The sequence below is a fragment of the Ascaphus truei genome, chromosome 17 (genome assembly GCF_040206685.1).
Source record: "Ascaphus truei isolate aAscTru1 chromosome 17, aAscTru1.hap1, whole genome shotgun sequence".
NCBI classification, from domain to species: Eukaryota; Metazoa; Chordata; class Amphibia; order Anura; family Ascaphidae; genus Ascaphus; species Ascaphus truei.
The window spans coordinates 1,977,980-2,004,848 of NC_134499.1; the positions used below are offsets into that span (position 1 = coordinate 1,977,980).

The following is a 26,869-nucleotide window of genomic DNA, read 5'->3' on the forward strand; positions in this document are numbered from 1 at the left end:
GGCTGTAAGTGTGATGGGAACGAGCAGAGGTACCAGGGCTGTAAGTGTGATGGGAACGAGCAGAGGTACCAGGGCTGTAAGTGTGATGGGAACGAGCAGAGGTTCCAGGGCTGTAAGTGTGATGGGAACGAGCAGAGGTACCGGGGCTGTAAGTGTGATGGGAACGAGCAGAGGTACCGGGGCTGTAAGTGTGATGGTAACGAGCAGAGGTACCGGGGCTGTAAGTGTGATGGTAACGAGCAGAGGTACCGGGGCTGTAAGTGTGATGGTAACGAGCAGAGGTACCGGGGCTGTAAGTGTGATGGTAACGAGCAGAGGTACCGGGGCTGTAAGTGTGATGGTAACGAGCAGAGGTACCAGGGCTGTAAGTGTGATGGGAACGAGCAGAGGTACCGGGGCTGTAAGTGTGATGGTAACGAGCAGAGGTACCAGGGCTGTAAGTGTGATGGTAACGAGCAGAGGTACCGGGGCTGTAAGTGTGATGGTAACGAGCAGAGGTACCAGGGCTGTAAGTGTGATGGGAACGAGCAGAGGTACCAGGGTTAAGTGTGATGGGAACGAGCAGAGGTACCAGGGCTGTAAGTGTGATGGGAACGATCAGAGGTACCGGGGCTGTAAGTGTGATGGAAACGAGCAGAGGTACCAGGGCTGTAAGTGTGATGGGAACGAGCAGAGGTACCAGGGCTGTAAGTGTGATGGGAACGAGCAGAGGTACCAGGGCTGTAAGTGTGATGGGAACGAGCAGAGGTACCAGGGCTGTAAGTGTGATGGGAACGAGCAGAGGTACCAGGGCTGTAAGTGTGATGGGAACGAGCAGAGGTACCAGGGCTGTAAGTGTGATGGGAACGAGCAGAGGTACCAGGGCTGTAAGTGTGATGGTAACGAGCAGAGGTACCAGGACTGTAAGTGTGATGGGAACGAGCAGAGGTACCGGGGCTGTAAGTGTGATGGTAACGAGCAGAGGTACCAGGGCTGTAAGTGTGATGGTAACGAGCAGAGGTACCAGGGCTGTAATTGTGATGGGAACGAGCAGAGGTACCGGGGCTGTAAGTGTGATGGTAACGAGCAGAGGTACCAGGGCTGTAAGTGTGATGGTAACGAGCAGAGGTACCAGGGCTGTAAGTGTGATGGTAACGAACAGAGGTACCAGGGCTGTAAGTGTGATGGTAACGAGCAGAGGTACCAGGGCTGTAAGTGTGATGGTAACGAGCAGAGGTACCAGGGCTGTAAGTGTGATGGTAACGAGCAGAGGTACCAGGGCTGTAAGTGTGATGGGAACGAGCAGAGGTACCGGGGCTGTAAGTGTGATGGGAACGAGCAGAGGTACCAGGGCTGTAAGTGTGATGGGAACGAGCAGAGGTACCAGGGCTGTAAGTGTGATGGTAACGAGCAGAGGTACCAGGGCTGTAAGTGTGATGGTAATGAGCAGAGGTACCAGGGCTGTAAGTGTGATGGTAACGAGCAGAGGTACCAGGGCTGTAAGTGTGATGGGAACGAGCAGAGGTACCAGGGCTGTAAGTGTGATGGGAACGAGCAGAGGTACCAGGGCTGTAAGTGTGATGGGAACGAGCAGAGGTACCAGGGCTGTAAGTGTGATGGGAACGAGCAGAGGTACCAGGGCTGTAAGTGTGATGAGTACGAGCAGAGGTACCAGGGCTGTAAGTGTGATGGGAACGAGCAGAGGTACCGGGGCTGTAAGTGTGATGGGAACGAGCAGAGGTACCGGGGCTGTAAGTGTGATGGAAACGAGCAGAGGTACCGGGGCTGTAAGTGTGATGGTAACGAGCAGAGGTACCAGGACTGTAAGTGTGATGGGAACGAGCAGAGGTACCGGGGCTGTAAGTGTGATGGTAACGAGCAGAGGTACCGGGGCTGTAAGCGTGATGGGAACGAGCAGAGGTACCAGGACTGTAAGCATGATGGGAACGAGCAGAGGTACCAGGGCTGTAAGTGTGATGGGAACGAGCAGAGGTACCGGGGCTGTAAGCGTGATGGGAACGAGCAGAGGTACCGGGACTGTAAGCGTGATGGGAACGAGCAGAGGTACCGGGGCTGTAAGCGTGATGGGAACGAGCAGAGGTACCGGGGCTGTAAGCGTGATGGTAACGAGCAGAGGTACCAGGGCTGTAAGTGTGATGGGAACGAGCAGAGGTACCAGGGCTGTAAGTGTGATGGTAACGAGCAGAGGTACCAGGGCTGTAAGTGTGATGGTAACGAGCAGAGGTACCAGGGCTGTAAGTGTGATGGGAACGAGCAGAGGTACCAGGGCTGTAAGTGTGATGGGAACGAGCAGAGGTACCAGGGCTGTAAGTGTGATGGTAACGAGCAGAGGTACCAGGGCTGTAAGTGTGATGGGAACGAGCAGAGGTACCGGGGCTGTAAGTGTGATGGTAACGAGCAGAGGTACCGGGGCTGTAAGTGTGATGAGAACGAGCAGAGGTACCAGGACTGTAGGTGTGATGGGAACGAGCAGAGGTACCAGGGCTGTAAGTGTGATGGTAACGAGCAGAGGTACCAGGGCTGTAAGTGTGATGGGAACGAGCAGAGGTACCAGGACTGTAAGTGTGATGGGAACGAGCAGAGGTACCAGGGCTGTAAGTGTGATGGTAACGAGCAGAGGTACCAGGGCTGTAAGTGTGATGGTAACGAGCAGAGGTACCAGGGCTGTAAGTGTGATGGTAACGAGCAGAGGTACCAGGGCTGTAAGTGTGATGGTAACGAGCAGAGGTACCAGGGCTGTAAGTGTGATGGGAACGAGCAGAGGTACCAGGGCTGTAAGTGTGATGGTAACGAGCAGAGGTACCAGGGCTGTAAGTGTGATGGTAACGAGCAGAGGTACCAGGGCTGTAAATGTGATGGGAACGAGCAGAGGTACCAGGGCTGTAAGTGTGATGGTAACGAGCAGAGGTACCAGGACTGTAAGTGTGATGGGAACGAGCAGAGGTACCGGGGCTGTAAGTGTGATAGTAACGAGCAGAGGTACCGGGGCTGTAAGTGTGATGGTAACGAGCAGAGGTACCAGGGCTGTAAGTGTGATGGTAACGAGCAGAGGTTCCAGGGCTGTAAGTGTGATGGTAACGAGCAGAGGTACCAGGGCTGTAAGTGTGATGGGAACGAGCAGAGGTACCGGGGCTGTAAGTGTGATGGGAACGAGCAGAGGTACCAGGGCTGTAAGTGTGATTGGAACGAGCAGAGGTACCGGGGCTGTAAGTGTGACGGTAACGAGCAGAGGTACCAGGGCTGTAAGTGTGATGGGAACGAGCAGAGGTACCAGGGCTGTAAGTGGGATGGGAACGAGCAGAGGTTCCAGGGCTGTAAGTGTGATGGTAACGAGCAGAGGTACCAGGGCTGTAAGCGTGATGGGAACGAGCAGAGGTACCGGGGCTGTAAGTGTGATGGTAACGAGCAGAGGTACCAGGGCTGTAAGTGTGATGGGAACGAGCAGAGGTACCAGGGCTGTAAGTGTGATGGGAACGAGCAGAGGTACCGGGGCTGTAAGTGTGATGGGAACGAGCAGAGGTACCGGGGCTGTAAGTGTGATGGGAACGAGCAGAGGTACCGGGGCTGTAAGTGTGATGGTAACGAGCAGAGGTACCGGGGCTGTAAGTGTGATGGTAACGAGCAGAGGTACCGGGGCTGTAAGTGTGATGGTAACGAGCAGAGGTACCGGGGCTGTAAGTGTGATGGTAACGAGCAGAGGTACCGGGGCTGTAAGTGTGATGGTAACGAGCAGAGGTACCAGGGCTGTAAGTGTGATGGGAACGAGCAGAGGTACCAGGGCTGTAAGTGTGATGGGAACGAGCAGAGGTACCGGGGCTGTAAGTGTGATGGGAACGAGCAGAGGTACCAGGGCTGTAAGTGTGATGGGAACGAGCAGAGGTACCGGGGCTGTAAGTGTGATGGGAACGAGCAGAGGTACCGGGGCTGTAAGTGTGATGGGAACGAGCAGAGGTACCGAGGCTGTAAGTGTGATGGTAACGAGCAGAGGTACCGGGGCTGTAAGTGTGATGGTAACGAGCAGAGGTACCGGGGCTGTAAGTGTGATGGTAACGAGCAGAGGTACCGGGGCTGTAAGTGTGATGGTAACGAGCAGAGGTACCGGGGCTGTAAGTGTGATGGTAACGAGCAGAGGTACCGGGGCTGTAAGTGTGATGGTAACGAGCAGAGGTACCAGGGCTGTAAGTGTGATGGTAACGAGCAGAGGTACCGGGGCTGTAAGTGTGATGGTAACGAGCAGAGGTACCAGGGCTGTAAGTGTGATGGGAACGAGCAGAGGTACCGGGGCTGTAAGTGTGATGGTAACGAGCAGAGGTACCGGGGCTGTAAGTGTGATGGTAACGAGCAGAGGTACCGGGGCTGTAAGTGTGATGGTAACGAGCTGAGGTACCGGGGCTGTAAGTGTGATGGGAACGAGCAGAGGTACCAGGGCTGTAAGTGTGATGGGAACGAGCAGAGGTACCGGGGCTGTAAGTGTGATGGGAACGAGCAGAGGTACCGGGGCTGTAAGTGTGATGGTAACGAGCAGAGGTACCAGGGCTGTAAGTGTGATGGGAACGAGCAGAGGTACCAGGGCTGTAAGTGTGATGGGAACGAGCAGAGGTACCAGGGCTGTAAGTGTGATGGGAACGAGCAGAGGTACCAGGGCTGTAAGTGTGATGGGAACGAGGAGAGGTACCAGGGCTGTAAGTGTGATGGTAACGAGCAGAGGTACCAGGGCTGTAAGTGTGATGGGAACGAGCAGAGGTACCAGGGCTGTAAGTGTGATGGGAACGAGCAGAGGTACCAGGGCTGTAAGTGTGATGGTAACGAGCAGAGGTACCAGGACTGTAAGTGTGATGGGAACGAGCAGAGGTACCGGGGCTGTAAATGTGATGGTAACGAGCAGAGGTACCGGGGCTGTAAGTGTGATGGTAACGAGCAGAGGTACCAGGGCTGTAAGTGTGATGGTAACGAGCAGAGGTACCGGGGCTGTAAGTGTGATGGTAACGAGCAGAGGTTCCAGGGCTGTAAGTGTGATGGTAACGAGCAGAGGTACCGGGGCTGTAAGTGTGATGGGAACGAGCAGAAGTACCGTGGCTGTAAGTGTGATGGGAACGAGCAGAGGTACCAGGGCTGTAAGTGTGATGGGAACGAGCAGAGGTACCGGGGCTGTAAGTGTGATGGTAACGAGCAGAGGTACCAGGGCTGTAAGTGTGATGGTAACGAGCAGAGGTACCAGGGCTGTAATTGTGATGGGAACGAGCAGAGGTACCAGGGCTGTAAGTGTGATGGGAACGAGCAGAGGTACCAGGGCTGTAAGTGTGATGGGAACGAGCAGAGGTACCAGGGCTGTAAGTGTGATGGGAACGAGCAGAGGTACCGGGGCTGTAAGTGTGATGGGAACGAGCAGAGGTACCAGGGCTGTAAGTGTGATGGGAACGAGCAGAGGTACCGGGGCTGTAAGTGTGATGGTAACGAGCAGAGGTACCAGGGCTGTAAGTGTGATGGTAACGAGCAGAGGTACCAGGGCTGTAAGTGTGATGGTAACGAGCAGAGGTACCAGGGCTGTAAGTGTGATGGTAACGAGCAGAGGTACCAGGGCTGTAAGTGTGATGGTAACGAGCAGAGGTACCAGGGCTGTAAGTGTGATGGTAACGAGCTGAGGTACCAGGGCTGTAAGTGTCATGAGAACGAGCAGAGGTACCAGGGCTGTAAGTGTGATGGGAACGAGCAGAGGTACCAGGGCTGTAAGTGTGATGGTAACGAGCAGAGGTACCAGGACTGTAAGTGTGATGGGAACGAGCAGAGGTACCGGGGCTGTAAGTGTGATGGTAACGAGCAGAGGTACCGGGGCTGTAAGTGTGATGGGAACGAGCAGAGGTACCGGGGCTGTAAGTGTGATGGTAACGAGCAGAGGTACCGGGGCTGTAAGTGTGATGGTAACGAGCAGAGGTACCGGGGCTGTAAGTGTGATGGTAACGAGCAGAGGTACCGGGGCTGTAAGTGTGATGGTAACGAGCTGAGGTACCGGGGCTGTAAGTGTGATGGGAACGAGCAGAGGTACCAGGGCTGTAAGTGTGATGGGAACGAGCAGAGGTACCAGGGCTGTAAGTGTGATGGGAACGAGCAGAGGTACCGGGGCTGTAAGTGTGATGGTAACGAGCAGAGGTACCAGGGCTGTAAGTGTGATGGGAACGAGCAGAGGTACCAGGGCTGTAAGTGTGATGGGAACGAGCAGAGGTACCAGGGCTGTAAGTGTGATGGGAACGAGCAGAGGTACCAGGGCTGTAAGTGTGATGGGAACGAGCAGAGGTACCAGGGCTGTAAGTGTGATGGTAACGAGCAGAGGTACCAGGGCTGTAAGTGTGATGGGAACGAGCAGAGGTACCAGGGCTGTAAGTGTGATGGGAACGAGCAGAGGTACCAGGGCTGTAAGTGTGATGGTAACGAGCAGAGGTACCAGGACTGTAAGTGTGATGGGAACGAGCAGAGGTACCGGGGCTGTAAGTGTGATGGTAACGAGCAGAGGTACCGGGGCTGTAAGTGTGATGGTAACGAGCAGAGGTACCAGGGCTGTAAGTGTGATGGTAACGAGCAGAGGTACCGGGGCTGTAAGTGTGATGGTAACGAGCAGAGGTTCCAGGGCTGTAAGTGTGATGGTAACGAGCAGAGGTACCGGGGCTGTAAGTGTGATGGGAACGAGCAGAAGTACCGTGGCTGTAAGTGTGATGGGAACGAGCAGAGGTACCAGGGCTGTAAGTGTGATGGGAACGAGCAGAGGTACCGGGGCTGTAAGTGTGATGGTAACGAGCAGAGGTACCAGGACTGTAAGTGTGATGGGAACGAGCAGAGGTACCGGGGCTGTAAGTGTGATGGTAACGAGCAGAGGTACCAGGGCTGTAAGTGTGATGGTAACGAGCAGAGGTACCAGGGCTGTAATTGTGATGGGAACGAGCAGAGGTACCAGGGCTGTAAGTGTGATGGGAACGAGCAGAGGTACCAGGGCTGTAAGTGTGATGGGAACGAGCAGAGGTACCAGGGCTGTAAGTGTGATGGGAACGAGCAGAGGTACCGGGGCTGTAAGTGTGATGGGAACGAGCAGAGGTACCAGGGCTGTAAGTGTGATGGGAACGAGCAGAGGTACCGGGGCTGTAAGTGTGATGGTAACGAGCAGAGGTACCAGGGCTGTAAGTGTGATGGTAACGAGCAGAGGTACCAGGGCTGTAAGTGTGATGGTAACGAGCAGAGGTACCAGGGCTGTAAGTGTGATGGTAACGAGCAGAGGTACCAGGGCTGTAAGTGTGATGGTAACGAGCAGAGGTACCAGGGCTGTAAGTGTGATGGTAACGAGCTGAGGTACCAGGGCTGTAAGTGTCATGAGAACGAGCAGAGGTACCAGGGCTGTAAGTGTGATGGGAACGAGCAGAGGTACCAGGGCTGTAAGTGTGATGGTAACGAGCAGAGGTACCAGGACTGTAAGTGTGATGGGAACGAGCAGAGGTACCGGGGCTGTAAGTGTGATGGTAACGAGCAGAGGTACCAGGGCTGTAAGTGTGATGGTAACGAGCAGAGGTACCAGGGCTGTAATTGTGATGGTAACGAGCAGAGGTACCAGGGCTGTAAGTGTGATGGTAACGAGCAGAGGTACCAGGGCTGTAAGTGTGATGGTAACGAGCAGAGGTACCAGGGCTGTAAGTGTGATGGTAACGAGCAGAGGTACCAGGGCTGTAAGTGTGATGGGAACGAGCAGAGGTACCGGGGCTGTAAGTGTGATGGGAACGAGCAGAGGTACCAGGGCTGTAAGTGTGATGGTAACGAGCAGAGGTACCAGGGCTGTAAGTGTGATGGGAACGAGCAGAGGTACCAGGGCTGTAAGTGTGATGGTAACGAGCAGAGGTACCGGGGCTGTAAGTGTGATGGGAACGAGCAGAGGTACCGGGGCTGTAAGTGTGATGGTAACGAGCAGAGGTACCAGGGCTGTAAGTGTGATGGTAACGAGCAGAGGTACCAGGGCTGTAAGTGTGATGGGAACGAGCAGAGGTACCAGGGCTGTAAGTGTGATGGTAACGAGCAGAGGTACCAGGGCTGTAAGTGTGATGGTAACGAGCAGAGGTACCAGGGCTGTAAGTGTGATGGTAACGAGCAGAGGTACCAGGGCTGTAAGTGTCATGAGAACGAGCAGAGGTACCAGGGCTGTAAGTGTCATGAGAACGAGCAGAGGTACCAGGGCTGTAAGTGTGATGGGAACGAGCAGAGGTACCAAGGCTGTAAGTGTGATGGTAACGAGCAGAGGTACCGGGGCTGTAAGTGTGATGGTAACGAGCAGAGGTACCAGGGCTGTAAGTGTGATGGTAACGAGCAGAGGTACCAGGGCTGTAATTGTGATGGTAACGAGCAGAGGTACCAGGGCTGTAAGTGTGATGGTAACGAGCAGAGGTACCAGGGCTGTGTGATGGTAACGAGCAGAGGTACCAGGGCTGTAAGTGTGATGGTAACGAGCAGAGGTACCAGGGCTGTAAGTGTGATAGGAACGAGCAGAGGTACCGGGGCTGTAAGTGTGATGGGAACGAGCAGAGGTACCGGGGCTGTAAGTGTGATGGGAACGAGCAGAGGTACCAGGGCTGTAAGTGTGATGGGAACGAGCAGAGGTACCAGGGCTGTAAGTGTGATGGGAACGAGCAGAGGTACCGGGGCTGTAAGTGTGATGGTAACGAGCAGAGGTACCAGGGCTGTAAGTGTGATGGGAACGAGCAGAGGTACCAGGGCTGTAAGTGTGATGGGAACGAGCAGAGGTACCAGGGCTGTAAGTGTGATGGGAACGAGCAGAGGTACCAGGGCTGTAAGTGTGATGGTAACGAGCAGAGGTACCAGGGCTGTAAGTGTGATGGGAACGAGCAGAGGTACCAGGGCTGTAAGTGTGATGGGAACGAGCAGAGGTACCAGGGCTGTAAGTGTGATGGTAACGAGCAGAGGTACCAGGGCTGTAAGTGTGATGGGAACGAGCAGAGGTACCAGGGCTGTAGGTGTGATGGGAACGAGCAGAGGTACCAGGGCTGTAAGTGTGATGGGAACGAGCAGAGGTACCAGGGCTGTAAGTGTGATGGGAACGAGCAGAGGTACCGGGGCTGTAAGTGTGATGGGAACGAGCAGACGTACCAGGGCTGTAAGTGTGATGGGAACGAGCAGAGGTACCAGGGCTGTAAGTGTGATGGGAACGAGCAGAGGTACCAGGGCTGTAAGTGTGATGGGAACGAGCAGAGGTACCAGGGCTGTAAGTGTGATGGTAACGAGCAGAGGTAACAGGGCTGTAAGTGTGATGGTAACGAGCAGAGGTACCGAGGCTGTGAGTGTGATGGGAACGAGCAGAGGTACCGAGGCTGTAAGTGTGATGGGAACGAGCAGAGGTACCGGGGCTGTAAGTGTGATGGTAACGAGCAGAGGTAACAGGGCTGTAAGTGTGATGGGAACGAGCAGAGGTACCAGGGCTGTAAGTGTGATGGGAACGAGCAGAGGTACCAGGGCTGTAAGTGTGATGGGAACGAGCAGAGGTACCAGGACTGTAAGTGTGATGGGAATGAGCAGAGGTACCAGGGCTGTAAGTGTGATGGTAACGAGCAGAGGTATCAGGGCTGTAAGTGTGATGGTAACGAGCAGAGGTACCAGGGCTGTAAGTGTGATGGGAACGAGCAGAGGTACCAGGGCTGTAAGTGTGATGGTAACGAGCAGAGGTACCAGGGCTGTAAGTGTGATGGTAACGAGCAGAGGTAACAGGGCTGTAAGTGTGATGGTAACGAGCAGAGGTACCGAGGCTGTGAGTGTGATGGGAACGAGCAGAGGTACAGAGGCTGTAAGTGTGATGGGAACGAGCAGAGGTACCGGGGCTGTAAGTGTGATGGTAACGAGCAGAGGTAACAGGGCTGTAAGTGTGATGGGAACGAGCAGAGGTACCAGGGCTGTAAGTGTGATGGGAACGAGCAGAGGTACCAGGGCTGTAAGTGTGATGGTAACGAGCAGAGGTACCAGGGCTGTAAGTGTGATGGGAACGAGCAGAGGTACCGGGGCTGTAAGTGTGATGGGAACGAGCAGAGGTACCGGGGCTGTAAGTGTGATGGTAACGAGCAGAGGTACCAGGGCTGTAAGTGTGATGGTAACGAGCAGAGGTACCAGGGCTGTAAGTGTGATGGGAACGAGCAGAGGTACCAGGGCTGTAAGTGTGATGGGAACGAGCAGAGGTACCAGGGCTGTAAGTGTGATGGGAACGAGCAGAGGTACCAGGGCTGTAAGTGTGATGGGAACGAGCAGAGGTACCAGGGCTGTAAGTGTGATGGTAACGAGCAGAGGTACCAGGGCTGTAAGTGTGATGGGAACGAGCAGAGGTACCAGGGCTGTAAGTGTGATGGGAACGAGCAGAGGTACCAGGGCTGTAAGTGTGATGGTAACGAGCAGAGGTACCAGGGCTGTAAGTGTGATGGGAACGAGCAGAGGTACCAGGGCTGTAGGTGTGATGGGAACGAGCAGAGGTACCAGGGCTGTAAGTGTGATGGGAACGAGCAGAGGTACCAGGGCTGTAAGTGTGATGGGAACGAGCAGAGGTACCGGGGCTGTAAGTGTGATGGGAACGAGCAAAGGTACCAGGGCTGTAAGTGTGATGGGAACGAGCAGAGGTACCAGGGCTGTAAGTGTGATGGGAACGAGCAGAGGTACCAGGGCTGTAAGTGTGATGGGAACGAGCAGAGGTACCAGGGCTGTAAGTGTGATGGTAACGAGCAGAGGTAACAGGGCTGTAAGTGTGATGGTAACGAGCAGAGGTACCGAGGCTGTAAGTGTGATGGGAACGAGCAGAGGTACCGAGGCTGTAAGTGTGATGGGAACGAGCAGAGGTACCGGGGCTGTAAGTGTGATGGTAACGAGCAGAGGTAACAGGGCTGTAAGTGTGATGGTAACGAGCAGAGGTACCGAGGCTGTAAGTGTGATGGGAACGAGCAGAGGTACCGGGGCTGTAAGTGTGATGGTAACGAGCAGAGGTACCAGGGCTTTAAGTGTGATGGGAACGAGCAGAGGTACCAGGGCTGTAGGTGTAATGGGAACGAGCAGAGGTACCGGGGCTGTAAGTGTGATGGTAACGAGCAGAGGTACCAGGGCTTTAAGTGTGATGGGAACGAGCAGAGGTACCAGGGCTGTAGGTGTAATGGGAACGAGCAGAGGTACCGAGGCTGTAAGTGTGATGGGAACGAGCAGAGGTACCGAGGCCCTATTGTTTGATTTGTTTATATCCCAATAACTTTTTAATTCCTATATTACTCGCACCTCAAAGGAGCAAAACATGGGTTGTTTTTTTCAAATAGGTTTTGTACCAGGGGGTCTCTGAGGGAGCTGAACCCCATTCATTTCAGCTCCGGGCCCCACTGCTCCCCGAGATACTTACCTCAGTAGGGGTCGCCGGTAGCAGCTCCCCAGGTTTAAATGTCCCTGTGACGCGGGCCAATTTAATTTAATTAACATTTAATTAAACATTAATTTGCCATTTCGATAGCTCTCGCGTAGCTCAGCCGGAGCTGCTACCGACACCCCGTATGGAGGTAAGTATATCGGGGAGCAGGGGGTACACGGAGCAGAAATGAAGGCGGTTCAGCTTTGGGGAGCCCCTGCTTCAATCCAATAGCTACAGAAATAATAATAACATTAAAAAGAGAATACAGGATTGTTGCTCTAAGCTGGCAGGCTGCTCAATGCATCTACTACACTTTCAGCGCAAAGAGCTGCCCAGGGGCAAACGCTGCGAACCTTAATAACAATCACTTTTCTGACCATGTACACTGCGCTGCACATAGAATTTGGCCGGCCCAGTGAGTCCCTGCCCCAAAGAGCTTACTATCTAAGTTTGGTGCCTGGGGCACAGGGGGACAGAAGGTGACTTACCCGAGGAGCCGGCACCGGGATTTGAACGGACTCCACCCCCAGTTAACACACCGTATACCCTGGTCACCCTGTTAACCTGCCGATTGCCTCTTCAGGCCCTGGAGACCTGCGTCAAGAACTGCGGCCACCGATTCCACGCGCTGGTCGCAAGCCAGGACTTCGTGGAAGGGGTGCTGGTGCGGACCATCCTTCCCAAAAACAACCCCCCTGCCATTGTGCACGATAAAGTCCTTTATCTGATCCAGGTAAGTACAGTACCTGAGTACTTCAGTATTAGGTGATACCCGTGTTATTGGGAGTAACAATAGATATTGTAGAACAAGTTTCCGAGAGTTCTCTCTCTGTTCCTCAGGTCAGCGATACTGAATTACAGGAGATCCCAGGGGTGTGACAGCAAATAAAAATCACACGTGTGAGCACAGTCACACGTCTCCCATGTCTGCAGCCCTGCCCTTCCCCATTATCTCTTGGCATACCGTGGTTCTGCTGCAGCCAGGGATTCTGGGCAATGACATGCAAATGAGCACACACAGTGTCACCTTTAACTTCATGTCTATTTTAACACGAATCCCTATAAGCTTGTGCCTGCCGTATAACACAGCTTTCAGCATAGCCTGGGTAAAGAAGTGCAGAGCCAGTAACCTACTCACAGACAGCTCTTTCCACCTATTGGTTCTCATCCGTGTGAGGCTGGTTATGCTGGTTATACTGGTAATGAGTTTAACCCGGATGTAGAAACCAAGATAACAATCTAAGGCAGAAGAGGTAGAGCAGGACTGGCAGAGGGGATTGTAAATTAACAGACAGGACAATACATGGATGAAAGGGATGGGGAGAGCATGTAGGACCATCCACCAACAGTGTGAAGGGGGCTGCAGGGGGCACGGGGGCTTAAAGATGTAACATTAACAGAAGATGGGAGTAACATTACAAAAAAAACTCTAGACTGTGTAAGAAACCCCAGATCAGTCTGAGGTTCTGTTTTTTGGAGATCAGAGTATTATCATTCGGAGTTTAAATGGTTTCCGTTCTGGAGGCGTTTAAATCTTCCTTTTGGGATCTGGAAGTGGAAGCATTGCCTGTTAAGAGATAATGGGGAAGGGCAGGGCTGCAGGCCTGTCTGAGACGTGTAACTGTGCTCGCAAGTGGGGTTTTTATTTGCTGGATAATTTATGGAGTGATCAGCCTGTGAGACGGGGTGTCCCACTGGAGAGCTGTATCTCCCTTTCTTATGGTGTGTCATTGTGTCTGCGTAGTATCACCCTTCTTCATGGTGTGTAATTGTGTATCTGCGCAGTATCACCCTTCTTCATGGTGTGTAATTGTGTATCTGCGCAGTATCACCCTTCATCATGGTGTGTTATTGTGTGTCTGCGTAGTATCTCCCTTCTGTATGTATGTATGTATTGTATGTCTTTATTTACATAGCGTCATTAATGTACATAGCGCTTCACAGCAGTAATACATGTGACAATCATATCAATAACAAATAATACAAATTATAGGTCATGGGAATAAGTGCTTCAGACATAAAAGTTACATTTCGGAAGAGGAGTCCCTGCTCCGAAGAGCTTACAATCTAATACCTCCTTCATGGTGTGCTATTGTGTGTCTGTGTAGTATCACCCTTCATGGTGTGTTATCGTGTCTGTGTGGGTTCATTCTAGTTTAAAGTTTTGGTCTGGTTTCACCAATGTAACCTCCTTAGTCACTTTTCCTACATTGAATCATACTGTATATACCACATATTCCTGGATATGCAGCTGTATGATTCTTTAAAGAACCAGTACAGACATAATACTATTTATTTCTTTTATAAATCAGTTCTGTAATATTAGATAAGGCTGACTACATTTTTTTTTTTTTTTTTTTTTAGTTTAGTTTTCCAATTAATGCCGTTTTTTTATGCGGATTAATGTACCGAGCACCCTTTGGTTGCTTTAGCACACGCACCTCTTTTTGAGCCCTGCCCTCTCCCCAGGACTGCACGAACTTTGGCAACAACTGATCACAAACAGATCTCTTGCAGTGTTTCCAGCAGGAGACTGTCTACTATTACAGCTTTCACCTCAGCAACAATGTTACCCGTAGTAATTTAAGGTTATATTGTAGTTGTTGCATTCCACTGACTGCAGGATAGATTCAAAGTCAGCCATTATGTGAACCCAATGAGCCGGATCTTCGCCGATCGATCACAGGAGAACGGTTCGATCGGCAGTATAGGTAATTACTTTTCCTTAAAGATAATCATGCTTCATTTATTAAAACCAAAAAAATAATATAATGCAACCTGGAACGTCGTTAACATTGAGTGCTGTGTGCTTGTGACTGGCTGTGGGATCTTAGCACATATGTTTGCAGCATGTGATGTTGCACGGTCTTGTGCCATTCTCGTCATCCTTGAGTTCATTATGAAGTTTCTGTGGAATAACTTCTGTCTGAGGTTTGGCGGTTGGCGGAATGAAAGGGTGGGAGGTTTGGGGAAGATGTATTTCAATGTTTCCGCCCCTCTTTGTGGGTTGCATTTCATTTTTCTCATTCCTTATAAGGCGGGGTTGTGTGTGGTTGTTTTTTATGTATTGGAGCAGGGGTGTCCTAATGTGCTAGTGGTGCTTCTTCTAGTGTGATTGTTTTGGTAATAGTCTTCGTCTTGTATCCCTTCTATCTGAAGAATAATTCAGTCAGGGTTGCGAGGTGTCTGTTCCAGTCTGTAGTGTAATATATAATTTATTTTCATTATTATGATGGCGTTTGCTTGGTTACGTGTGCAGTGTGCATGTCTATAATAATGTCTGGGCACTGGAGGTCCTGCACCCATTGACAAAGTCTGGGGTCTAAGCTGTTCGCTTTACTTGCTCAAATAGTCAGAGGCCTGTTTTAACTTCTTAGAGATGGACTCTTGTGTCCCAATGCCAAGTATGTATGCGCACATGGGCATGTGCAATGTATGACTTCTCCACAGTTGCATGCACATGTATGGCCATCCATTACTCCATGTTCACATGCCGTGAAGGACATCCAAACTCAGACCTGACTGGTTCTCCCTCTCTCGGCACAGGCCTGGGCAGATGCCTTCCGCAGCTCTCCGGACCTCACTGGAGTGGTCACCATGTATGAAGACTTGAGGAGGAAAGGGTTGGAGTTCCCCATGACTGACCTGGACACTCTGTCACCAATCCACACACCCCAGCCGGTAATGAGATGGTGGGGGAAAGGAAGGCAGAGAAGGGGTACAACTGCAGAGGAAAGTAAGAGGGTCCATCAATACAGTATGGAGATGGGAGAGATGGTAGGCAGTAGGTTGGGAGTTCCTCATAACTGACCTTGGATGCGCTAGTACCCATCAAGAGCCACCCATTCCACCCGTAATGAGAGGGGGAAAAGTAGGGTATGGGGACGACTGAGGAGGAACATTTAAAAAATGAGTACTGTATGGAGGGAAATACGAGAAAGCGGTTGGTTACCTAGACCAATTTGTACATGGTACTTCCAAATAGGTCAGGGACTCAAACAAGGAACAGGAGGGAAGTATAATTCAGAGAGAGAAGTTCTAGAACAAGAGCTCATGCTCTGAAGCTGGAGGGTGAAGGCGGAGGGGAAATGTGAGGAAGTAGTTGGTCACGGAAAGGGTAGGGAATTCATAGACTAGCCTCCCAACAGAAGAGGTAAGGGAATTAACAAACAGTTGGGAATAGACATAAGGCTAAGTCATAAATACTAAATAAAGTGAAGGAACAAATAGCGTCTGAGGTTTTACAGCAGGTAGGAAAATGGGCAGCCTGGGTGGACCAAGGGGTTATGATCTCCCGTCACAATCTATGTTTCTACGGTAGGGTTGAGAAGAAAAGTGTTTATCATGTTTTACGGAAGTATGGATTTTGTTCATATACTAAAAGCATAAAGTAAATAAAATTTAACCTTTTATATTGACTAAAAGTGTTACGGTTACACCCTTAAAATACAGCACATGTCCTGCTATCCATAGAGACTACCACCTCTCTAGCTTCCCATGCAGGCAGTGGGCAGGTTTGCCGTTATGGTGAGGATAAGGCTGAGGATTCTGGTAATCAGTATTTTAGTTGTAGTTGAATAAGGAGGCATAACCGTGGATAAAGTGCAGAGGGTCCCTGCAATAACACCCATTGCCGGACGGTTGTTCTGTCCTCAGAGTGTATCCAGACCAGAGGCTGTTCCCGGGCAGGAGTTTCCATCGTCCGACTCCCAGCAGAGAGGAGCATCACTTAGTCGCACTGCACCTCCTCCCTCCGTTCCTCCTGTTGCAGTCGCCGGAGACTCCCCTATAATTCCCACACCAGAGCAGGTAAAGAGAACATGTCTTTGTACACCAGTGATGCTATTTACCAACGTCTCACGGCTACAAGGCTAGTGCAAATATTGGCATCATTGATTTGCAAAATAAATAGCAATATAGAATAGCGTCACTCCAATACTCCACAAAAGGTCATTCATCGATGTTCCTCCTGGTTCTCTGTCCATCTATGGTCACTTTGTCTCAAATCTCGATCCTCATTATAATGGGATGTATCACATTCTGTGTCTCGGTCCCAGCTTGCACCTTGGGGAGAGTCAGTAAGAGGAGTTGGGGGGGGGGGGGAGAGGTTACATGGTGCACAGATTATAATGAGATGTATCACATTCTGTGTCTCGGTCCCAGCTTGCACCTTGGGGGGAGTCAGTAAGAGGAGTTGGGGGGGGGGGGGGAGGTTACATGGTGCACAGATTATAATGAGATGTGTCGCATTCTGTGTCTCTGCACTGTTCTTTTTCCCTTTTACTTGCCCAAAACCTGCTGCACATCTGAAGTGGTGTAAATCTAAAATTCTTCATCAGATGTAAGAGAAACGTTCTTGCATTTGCTACAAAATGGAGAAAAACACACTTTAATACATAGACCCCATTTAAGTATGCTATTTATTTATTTAGGTATGTGCTTGTTCCATCCTCCCCTCCTGTTTTTACATTGTTTAAATATATTTATTTTTAAAAACCTATTCTAAAAATATACACACATCTATCTCTCTATCTCTCTGTAAATCTCTATCCATTTACATTTGTAAATCTATATCTCTATGTTTATATCTATCTGTAAATCTCTATCTATATACATCTACATGTGTACATCTCTATATCTATCTATACATCTACATGTGTAAATCTATATATCTCTGTTTATATCTCTGTAAATCTCTATATACATCTACATGTGTAAATCTCTATCTATACATCTACATGTGTAAATCTCTATCTATATCTCTATCTATACATCTACATGTGTAAATCTCTATCTATATCTCTATCTATACATCTACATGTGTAAATCTCTATCTATATCTCTATCTATACATCTACATGTGTAAATCTCTATCTATATCTCTATCCATCTACATGTGTACATCTCTATCTCTATCTCTCTATACATCTACATGTGTACATCTCTATATCGCTATCTATATACATCTACATGTGTACATCTCTATAGCGCTATCTATATACATCTACATGTGTACATCTCTATATATCTATATGACATACACATACACTCTTTATTACCACAGACCAGCACTTGCTATTGTAGACCACTGTTGGTTAGTGTGTAGACTCCTCTGGATTCTAAGCCAGCTAAAGACGAAACCTTGATTGATGTGAATTCACTGGAAGGAAGTGTGTATTAAATAACTACACTGACCCTTCACCATGACCCAGTAAAACCATTTAAATACCTAATCAATAAATAGGAAGCACTGTACACTAGTGTAGCCCAGCTGTCTGATTTCTCACTTCTATATAGGGTAAGTACGTTCAATTTACCTAGAAAGGAAATTGATTAGGGAGCAATCTAGTTTATGATTCACTGAATAGCACTTTACCATAGTAACCGCATGAGTAATATATTCAATTCGATACATCTGCCTGTATCTTACCCGGCAATTCCAGTAGAAATTAGGCTTTTCAGCGTTTCGTGAACAATGTGTTATAGTGACATAGTTACATAGTAGATGAGGTTGAAAAAATACATACGTCCAAGTTCAACCTATGATAAATTTAGATGAGCGCTTCCATCACCACTATAATTAATCACGAAACTGGAAAGCCTAATTTCTTTATTTCATGATTTTTTTACTAGTAATATGCTCTTCATTTGTACCCAAATGTTAACCGTGCACCTTTTTTTAACTTTAATATCTGCATGTTTTTTACACGTGTATGTGTGTGTGTATACAGGGCTTTGTTTCTGGGGGTACGCGGGGATACACCACTTAGAAAAATTAAAATGTACCCACACACACACACTTATTTAATTCATGCTCCTCTGATACTGTGAAACGGTAACCCATAAGAGATCGCCATGAACTTCTGTAATATATATAATAAAAAGATCAGTTGGCACTCCCATAAACAAAGTATGATGGTTGGTGCATGTCCCATGAAGATAATGCGTTATACAATACTGTTTGTAATCAAGAGACAGCACAGAAAAGAAAAAAAGGTGTATTTAGTGAAAGTGGTACATCATAAACCAACGTTTCAGTCCTCGTGGAGGGACCTTCCTCGGGGTGATGCAAAAGAGCAAATGACAAAAACACCATATACTGTATATATTCCCACACCCAAGTGCAGGGAATTGGCCAAAAACAATTGGTCAATATCCCAAGCCAATTAAAAAATCACAACAAACATGAGAGAGGAATCACATGTTACAAGTCCTTATATAAGCAACCGCCATCTTTGTGGTCATCATGGCAACTATGTTGCTCCCACCACAGCTCTTTGAATCAGAGGACTGGATGCCCGATCACAGCTGTAGGGGTGAGTGAGTGGGGGGTGAAGTGCTACAGGATGAGAAAAAAGCATGGGTAACAATGTAAACAAACTGGAGCCGTATTGATATTTCTGAGTGCAGGGAAGCATAGTTGTACTGGACAATCCTATCTTGTACAGCAATGGCCATGCAGTGCACAAAACAACCAATGGAGGGCTATATGTGCACCTAGCCTTAACAGCCATTCTCCTACTGAGAAGACGTCCATAAATAGTTCAAACAGTATTTAGATCAGAATGTTGGCATAGGTCAACAAAGCATGGCAAATGAGCCAAAGTTCAGAGGCAGCCCCCCAACTTGAAATCCTCGTTTAGGCCCCTCTGTGCCATAGTCTTAAGCTCATATCGTCTTAGCCTCCAGCTGCAGTAATAACTTCTTCCTGTCACCCCCTTGAGGGAGTGCCTGCGCCTGTAGTATGGGCATGCAACGCATTGTTGCCAAGCTGTGTTTGAATTTCTTAAAGTACCGTGCCACTGGCTGGTGTTTGAGGTCTTCATCATCATCATCCGTGCCAGATAAAGCTTTCCTGATGGCACACCTATGAATGCTGATACGCTCCTTGAACATCCTCATCGTCTTGCCAATGAAATATAGGCCACATGGGCACTTAACAAAGAACACTATGTATTTTAATTCACAATTAAGATATTGTTTGATGTTAATGGGGTTACCATTGTGCGGGTGGGCATAGGAACTGCCAGTCTGTAAGAACTACTTGCGTAGACCCATGGCATCTATACGCCCCTTGTTTCCTTGCAAGCCATGTAGGGGTTAGCATGTACTTAGCTACAGGATCTGAATGTGTGAGCAAATCACCCAGGTTCTTGCCTCCTGTAACTGAAGACGGACGGGGCACAAATGCTCGACAGATGCACTCGCCCCCTCGCCTGTGGCGAGTTAATTTTACCTGCTGGCATGGTGCATTGTGTCCCGGCATTCTCCTGCTTCTCCCTCTTCAACTCCCGGCATTCTCCTGCAGCTTCAGTGAAAATGGCCGCACGGCCATTTTCACTGAAGTTGTGGGAGAATGCCGGGAGTTGAAGGGGGAGACGCAGAAGAATGCTGGGAGACGCTACACCACGCCACCGGTAAATCTCGCCAGCGGGTAAAATGAGGGGGATTATAATGGGGGGGGGGAGTGGTTTTTTTTCTTCTATATCTGCACAATAATTTATGTTGTAGACTAACAGACACTAGGAGATGGTTAGGAGCTCATTGAGTAGGAATGGTGATTAGAGACAATGTAACAGGCCTGTGCATTAACCATAGGGCCACTCAGACTAAGCATATGTCCCCAGGGTAACAGTGTTTTTGGATGTGACGATGTCTCTGTCCCAACAGGTGGCAAAACTTCGTAGCGAGCTTGAAGTGGTGAACGGGAACGTGAAGGTGATGTCAGAGATGCTGACCGAGTTAGGGCCCCGGCAAGCGGGGCAGTCTGACCGGGAGCTGCTGCAGGTGAGAGCGCTGAGGGCCACAGGCAACATCAGGGTCCTTCCTAATTCTTGGGCTTTCCACCTAAAGATGGGACCATTATTTCCCCATTGAGAAACTGATCTCCTATGTGTTGCTCAGACGACTGCCTCTCCTTGGTCTCCTCCTCTTTGAGAAGCCAATTAAGCCCGGTTCCCAGACACTGCCCATGAGTTGAGGATGGAGATGGGACAGGCGGGAATGAGAGATGGATGGAAAAAGTGGTCATGGGAAGAAGTGTAGGTCAGAGAGATGACCCAATAGGAATCATCTTAACAATTGGCTCAGAGTAACCCTGCTAGTAAACAGTGCAGCTCTTCACTGCTTAGAAGTGGGACAGCTCACTCAAAAAGCCGATATATTTGATAAGAATGTAATTGTCAAACCTTACTGATATGGAAAGTGCCGGCTAATGCCAAGATACAATATATGTGCTGGCCATCTATACCTCCTGTGTGTGCTTAGCTTTGTAATCTTGCAGTGAAAGGGACATAGCTCCCTCAAAATGTGGCTCCCCCACTCACCACCACTGCACCACAGCGCCCGCACACAGGACACGTTGTGAAATTTCTTGCGGTGCACAAAAGTGTTTCCCGGCTGCTGGCGGCCAAGCTGAGTGTCCTGTGTGTGAGCGTGGGCTCACAAATGGCGACGGCAATCTGGGTATTGATTGCTGAAGGCGTGCTCCACCATCTTCGCTTCCACCTCCGAGGCCACGCGCACAAACAGGACACTCAACTTGGCCGCCAGCAGCCAGAACGCAGTGCACGGGAATTTTTAAAATGTGTCCTGGCTGCTGGTGGCGAAGCTGTGTGTGTGTGTGTGTGTGTGTGTGTGTGCACGCGCACACGTCATGCTCTCTCCCATACATGAGGCGCCCCACCACGTAGTAGTGTCGGCATGGCACCACCAACCCTACTACGCTGCGGGGCGCATCATGACGGTATGAGAGTGCGCTGGCCTCTATTGTTTTGCCGCCTCTTGTGGTTGGTGCCCCGCGCAAGTGTCTGGCCAGCTCGCCCCTTAATCTGGCAACGAGTGTCTTTGTCACCTTACTGTTGGACAGAGGGAATCACAGAGCTGGGAGGGACAGACTGAGTGACACAAGGTCTGTTATGTATGTCGCTGTCACGTTGCAATGCAATAGACTGAACAACTCTCTGTGCTCTCTTCCTTGTATGTATGTATGTATGTCTATATAGCGCCATTAGTGTACATAGAGCTTCACAGCAGTAACACATGTGACAATCATATAAATAACAAATAACACATAAAGGGGAGAAGTGTTTCAGACATAAAAGTAATATTTAGGAAAAGGAGTCCCTGCTCCGAAGAGATTACAATCCCATTTATTGGTAGGAAGAACGTACCGAGACAGTAGGAGGGCATTCTGGTAAGTGGGTTTGCAACGGGCCAAGGTTTATGTATCAGGTGTATAGTATCGGCCATGGAGCTACTCATATGCTTCGTTAAGCAGGTGGGTCTTAAAGGTGATAGAGAGGGTACTACTCGGATATTGAGGAGAAGGTCATTCCAGAGGTGTGGGTCAGTCAATGAGAAAGATTTAAGGCAGACGAGGGCTTTGGATACAGAAGGGGTAAAGAGAAGACATCCTTGAGCAGAACGCAAGAGTCGGGATGGTGCATAGCGATAAATTAGGGCTGAGATGTAAGGAGAGGCAGAAGAGTGTAAAGCTTTAAAAGTGAAGAGGAGAGTTGAGTGTGTCATACAAGATTTGACAGAAAGCCAGGAGAGAGATTTCAGCAGGGAGACGCTGAGACAGATTTCGGAAAGAGTAGAGTGATTCTGACAGCTGCGTTTAGGATATATTGTAGGGGAGGCAGGAAGGCCGGACAGCAGGAGGTTACAGTAATCGAGACTGGAGAGACTGAGGGCCAGTGTCAAGAGTTTTAGCAGGCGAGCAACAGAGGAAAGGGCGTATCTTTGTAACATTTCGAAAGGAAAAAATTACGGGTTTTAGCTACCTTTTGAATGTGAGAGGAGCGTGCTTCTGCGACTGGGTGAATGCTAGTACTTCCAACAGTAATGTGGAAGGAGGTAGTAAGGCCAGGTTTGGGAGGAAGTATGAGGAGCTCTGTTTTTGCCATGTTAAATTTAAGTCGGCAGAGGGCCATCCAGGATGACATAGCAGAAAACATTCAGAAACTTTAATCTGTACAGCAGGTGTAAGGTCAGGGGTTGAAAAGTAAATTTGTGTCATCAGCATAGAGGTGATATTTGAACCCAAGAGATGTGATCAGGTCACATAGAGAGAGTGTGTACAGTGAAGAGGAGAGATCCCAAGACAAAGCCCCCACAGAGAGATCTATAGAGGAGGAGGAGGTGTTGGCAAAAGAGACACTGACAGTATGGTGATAGAGGTAAGAGGAGATCAAGGATAAAGCTTTGTTACGAATACCAAGAGTACAGAGAATGTGAAAGAGAAGAGGGTGGTCCACAGTATCAAATGCTGCAGAGCGGTTGAGTAATATGAGCGTGTAATGACCTCTGTCTTTGGCAGAATGGAGGTCATTCATTTATTTGTGAGGGTTGTTTCAGTGGAGTGAGCAGTGCGGAAGCCAGATTGGAGAGGGAGAGGGAGAGAATAGGTGTTCACAAAATTGAGCAAGCGTGAGAATACAAGATGTCAAGGAGTTTAGAGGCAAAAGGCAGGAGGGAGACATGCCGATAGTTAGAAAGACAGGTAGGGTCAAGCTTGCTGTTTCCAGTAATAGTATAACGGTTGCATGTTTGAAGGAGGAGTGAAAGGTACCAGAGTAGAGGGAGGAGTTAAAAATGTGTGTGAGTGTAGGGATTATAGTAGGAGCAAGAGGTTTTAGGAGATGGAAGGGAATGGGGTCAAGAGGACAGGTAGTAGAGGAAGAAGAGATCAGCAGCGACTCCTCTGTGACAGCGGACAAAGAGTCAAGGAAGGCAGAAGGAGAGTTGGGAAGAGGTATAGGATGGGAGGAGGATACAGAGGGGATGTCCTGACGTATGGATGCCACCTTTTCCTTTAAATAGTCGGCAAAGTCCTGAGGTGATATGGAGGAAGAAGAGCGGACAGCAGAGGGTGGTCTGAGGGAGTCAAAGACAGAAAAGAGTCAGAGTAGGAGCAAGAGGGTTAGATTTATTTACATTAGAAAAGAGGTGTCTAAGAAGGGATATGATAACTATATACAAATATATTCGGGGACAGTACAAGGAGCTTTCAAAAGAACTATTCATCCCAAGGGCAGTACAAAGGACTCGGGGCCATCCCTTTAGGTTGGAGGAAAGGAGATTTCACCAGTAACGAAGGAAAGGGTTCTTTACAGAAAGGGCAGTTAAAATGTGGAATTCATTACCCATGGAGACTGTGATTGCAGATACAATAGATTTGTTAAAAAAAATGGTTGGACATCTTTTTAGAAAGGAAAGGTATACAGGCAATCCTCGGTTATCCGACACAATGCGTTACTCAAAATGGCGTTGGATAGCGAAACGTCTTAAAGCGAAACACGTTTTCCCATCGGAACACTGTTTAAATGAAAAGTTCTGTTCCTGAAGGCATTTTTAACACTAAAATACACCACATATTTTACGCAGGCAATAAGATATGCAGCACACACCTAAATTATATAGTGTATATACTGTATTATATATATATATATTCCATTTGCTATATGCTTTGCAGTGGAGGGTTTTTGCCACTTTTTTTACCCACCATAACTTAACTAAGTATGTATGTATATGTGTGTGTACATAAATATAATATATTATATAGTATAATATAATATTATATAATGTATATATTATATACACATAAACAACTTTGCAAAGTGTTGTAAGAGCGTTGGATAAGCCGTTTTGGCTTTGTAAAAATGAACATAGGTATGCATTGCATAGTGTTGGATAAGCCATTCGTTGTAAAACGAGGACTGCCTGTACAGGGATATACCAAATAAGAATACATGGGAAGGATGTTGATCCAGGGATTAATCCGATTGCCAATTCTTGGAGTCTGGTAGGAATGTATTTTTCCCCTTATATGATATCATTGGATGATATGACACTGGGGTTTTTTGTTTGCCTTCCTGTGGATCAATATATAAGTATAGATATAGGATAAAGTATCTGTTGTCTAAATTTAGCATAGGTTGAACTTGATGGACGTATGTCTTTTTTTAACCGTATCTACTATGTAACTTATCTCTAAGGGTTCCGATGCTTTTGAAGGAGTTGACAACCTCATTCCCCATTCTCTGTCCTGCCTCTTCCCTGCATGGGACGCCCTGGGTCCTTTCGCTGTTCTGAACATTGCCGTTTTGCCCTCAGGAATTGAATCGGACATGCCGGTCCATGCAGCAGCGGGTCCTCGAGCTCATCCCGAGAGTGAACCACGAGCAGCTGACCGAAGAGCTGCTCATCGTCAACGACAACCTCAACAACGTCTTCCTGCGGCACGAGAGGTACAGAGCAGGCGGCGCCCAGCGTCCTACCCACTCCACCAGTCGATTCACTTCATGGCCCCATTTCTGGCGCTGTCCATTAACTCTTTCTTTGCCATAGGGGACAATAACCCATTGGAATGAATTTCTCTGTGGGTCACAGATCTCTCTTGTGGCTGTGTCACCGTATAAGGTCGGAAGATGGTACATTCCTCCTATGTCACACTCGATGGCCAGAGATCCCTTTTTGTCACAGTCACCTAGTGATTTTAGAGAAAGAAGAGACCTAGAAATATTTAGCCCAACCCTGTCACCCAGTCCACTTAGTGACAGATTTGAGTGGTCATACAGCCTTTGTGTCGGTCACCATCGCCTCACAGTTAAAAAGAATGATATAAAGGGTCAGAGTCTAACAGTGTCAGGGTCACAGTCACCCTTCTGTGTAACTGACAATCCTGGTGGAGAACACATCACTTCTCTCTGTGCCATTTTGTCATGATAGGGACCGCTTTTGGGACCACTTTTGTCACTGCCACCCTATTGTGACCAACAATCCTTTCTATCACTCTATCACCCACCGTGCGGCAAACAGGCTCAGCAGAGCACAGGCCGTTCCTGTCACTTTGCAAGAACAGGGAAAGGGAGTAACTCCGGAGGGGACAGTTCCTTTAAATATTGATTCTGTTTTCAGGTTTGAGCGGATCTGTGCTGGTCAGACAGCGGCTGTAGCAGAGAGACAGGTAATGGTGACGTTCTGACTTTCTGATCCCTCTATAATGGGAAGTTCTGATCCCTCTATAATGGGACGTTCTGATCCCTCTATAATGGGACGTTTTGATCCCTCTATAATGGGACGTTTTGATCCCTCTATAATGGGATGTTTTGATCCCTCTATAATGGGACGTTCTGATCCCTCTATAATGATTTGTTCTGTATTTGACGATAAACTATTCTTTTTGTTGAACCTCTTCTCTGACGGAGACCTGCAAAGTAAAAGGGAGTTAATGAAACAGCCCCCCTCACCCCATCTCTTTGTCATTAAAAGCATCAGCCAGTCTCCCATTATTACGCCACTGCTCCCCATTATTACCCCACTGCTCCCCATTATCTCCCCATTATCACCCCTTGCCCCTCTTGCTTCTCTACTTGTTTTTCCATTCCTGATGTCTTTCTGAATGACCTCTGACTATTTATTTTATTCTGAAACTCTGTACCCCAAAACCCAATTAAAAACCTACAACTCTACTTAATTAATACTCTAATACTTAATGGACGCGAGCATTAAACAGGCAGTTCAAGCAGGCGATTTATTTCATTTTGCGATTTAAAAAAAATAAATATATATTTTACATAGGATTGGAGCGGGATCCCATTACTTTCAGTTCCGCTGCTTCCCAAGATACTTACCTCTGTAGGGGGTTCATATTATGGCCACTTTTCAAAGCTCCCACGCCTTGTGGGCCAATAGAAAGCCATGACGTCATCAGGTTCGCTTCCTATTGGCCCAATTGACGCGGGAGCTTTAAACTTTGCCGAGATACAGGCACCCCCTAAGGAGGTCGGTATCTGGGGAAGCAGGGGTCCCCCGGAGCGGAAATGAATGGGGTTCAGCTCTGGAGACCCCCGGCTTCAATAAAATCGATATACTGTATCATAGTATATTGTCATAGAATATAAAGAGAATATACTTAAATATATATAACACACATGGATATTTCGCATACACGCACACATACACGGATATATAAACGCAGGCACACACTTGTATATGTGTATATATATATATATATATATATATATATATATATATATATATATATATATATATACAGAAGAAACACACAGCGCAAATCTAAACAGTTTGTACCTGAGGATAATGATATTCTCACCACTATAAAAAGCCAAAGAAAATGGGAGGGGGGGTACGTACCCTGGTTCACCTCTAACCCTACACAATGCAGCTGTTTAGGTCTGCGGCTCCACACTTGCCGCCTGGAAGATCTGGAGAAGAATGACCTAAGCGCAAGTGAGATAAGGAATAGAGAGAACACAAAAAAGAGAGAGAATCATAGGGCAGTATATCTATATAGAGTGGATAATAGGCTGGTAAGATATGCGCTTACACTGATTAGATGAATATAAGCCTGTAATCCTCTCAGGGACTCACGAACGTAGCTTGTGGGTGGCTTGTCTGTAAACTGCTGGGACTTCAGGAACTGCTCCTTGT

The 26,869-nt window shown here is 48.5% G+C and overlaps 1 protein-coding gene across 1 annotated transcript in view; it reads left to right on the forward strand.

The window, feature by feature from the left end:
* TOM1 (target of myb1 membrane trafficking protein) overlaps nt 1–26,869 on the forward strand; it is a 117,482-nt gene that overhangs the window by 42,341 nt on the left and 48,272 nt on the right. Inside the window, exons 4-9 of the mRNA XM_075573706.1 lie at nt 11,994–12,143; nt 14,957–15,091; nt 16,067–16,219; nt 20,081–20,197; nt 24,530–24,663; nt 25,334–25,382. Coding sequence (XP_075429821.1) covers nt 11,994–12,143; nt 14,957–15,091; nt 16,067–16,219; nt 20,081–20,197; nt 24,530–24,663; nt 25,334–25,382 — 738 coding nt within the window. The remainder of the gene's footprint in view (nt 1–11,993; nt 12,144–14,956; nt 15,092–16,066; nt 16,220–20,080; nt 20,198–24,529; nt 24,664–25,333; nt 25,383–26,869) is intronic.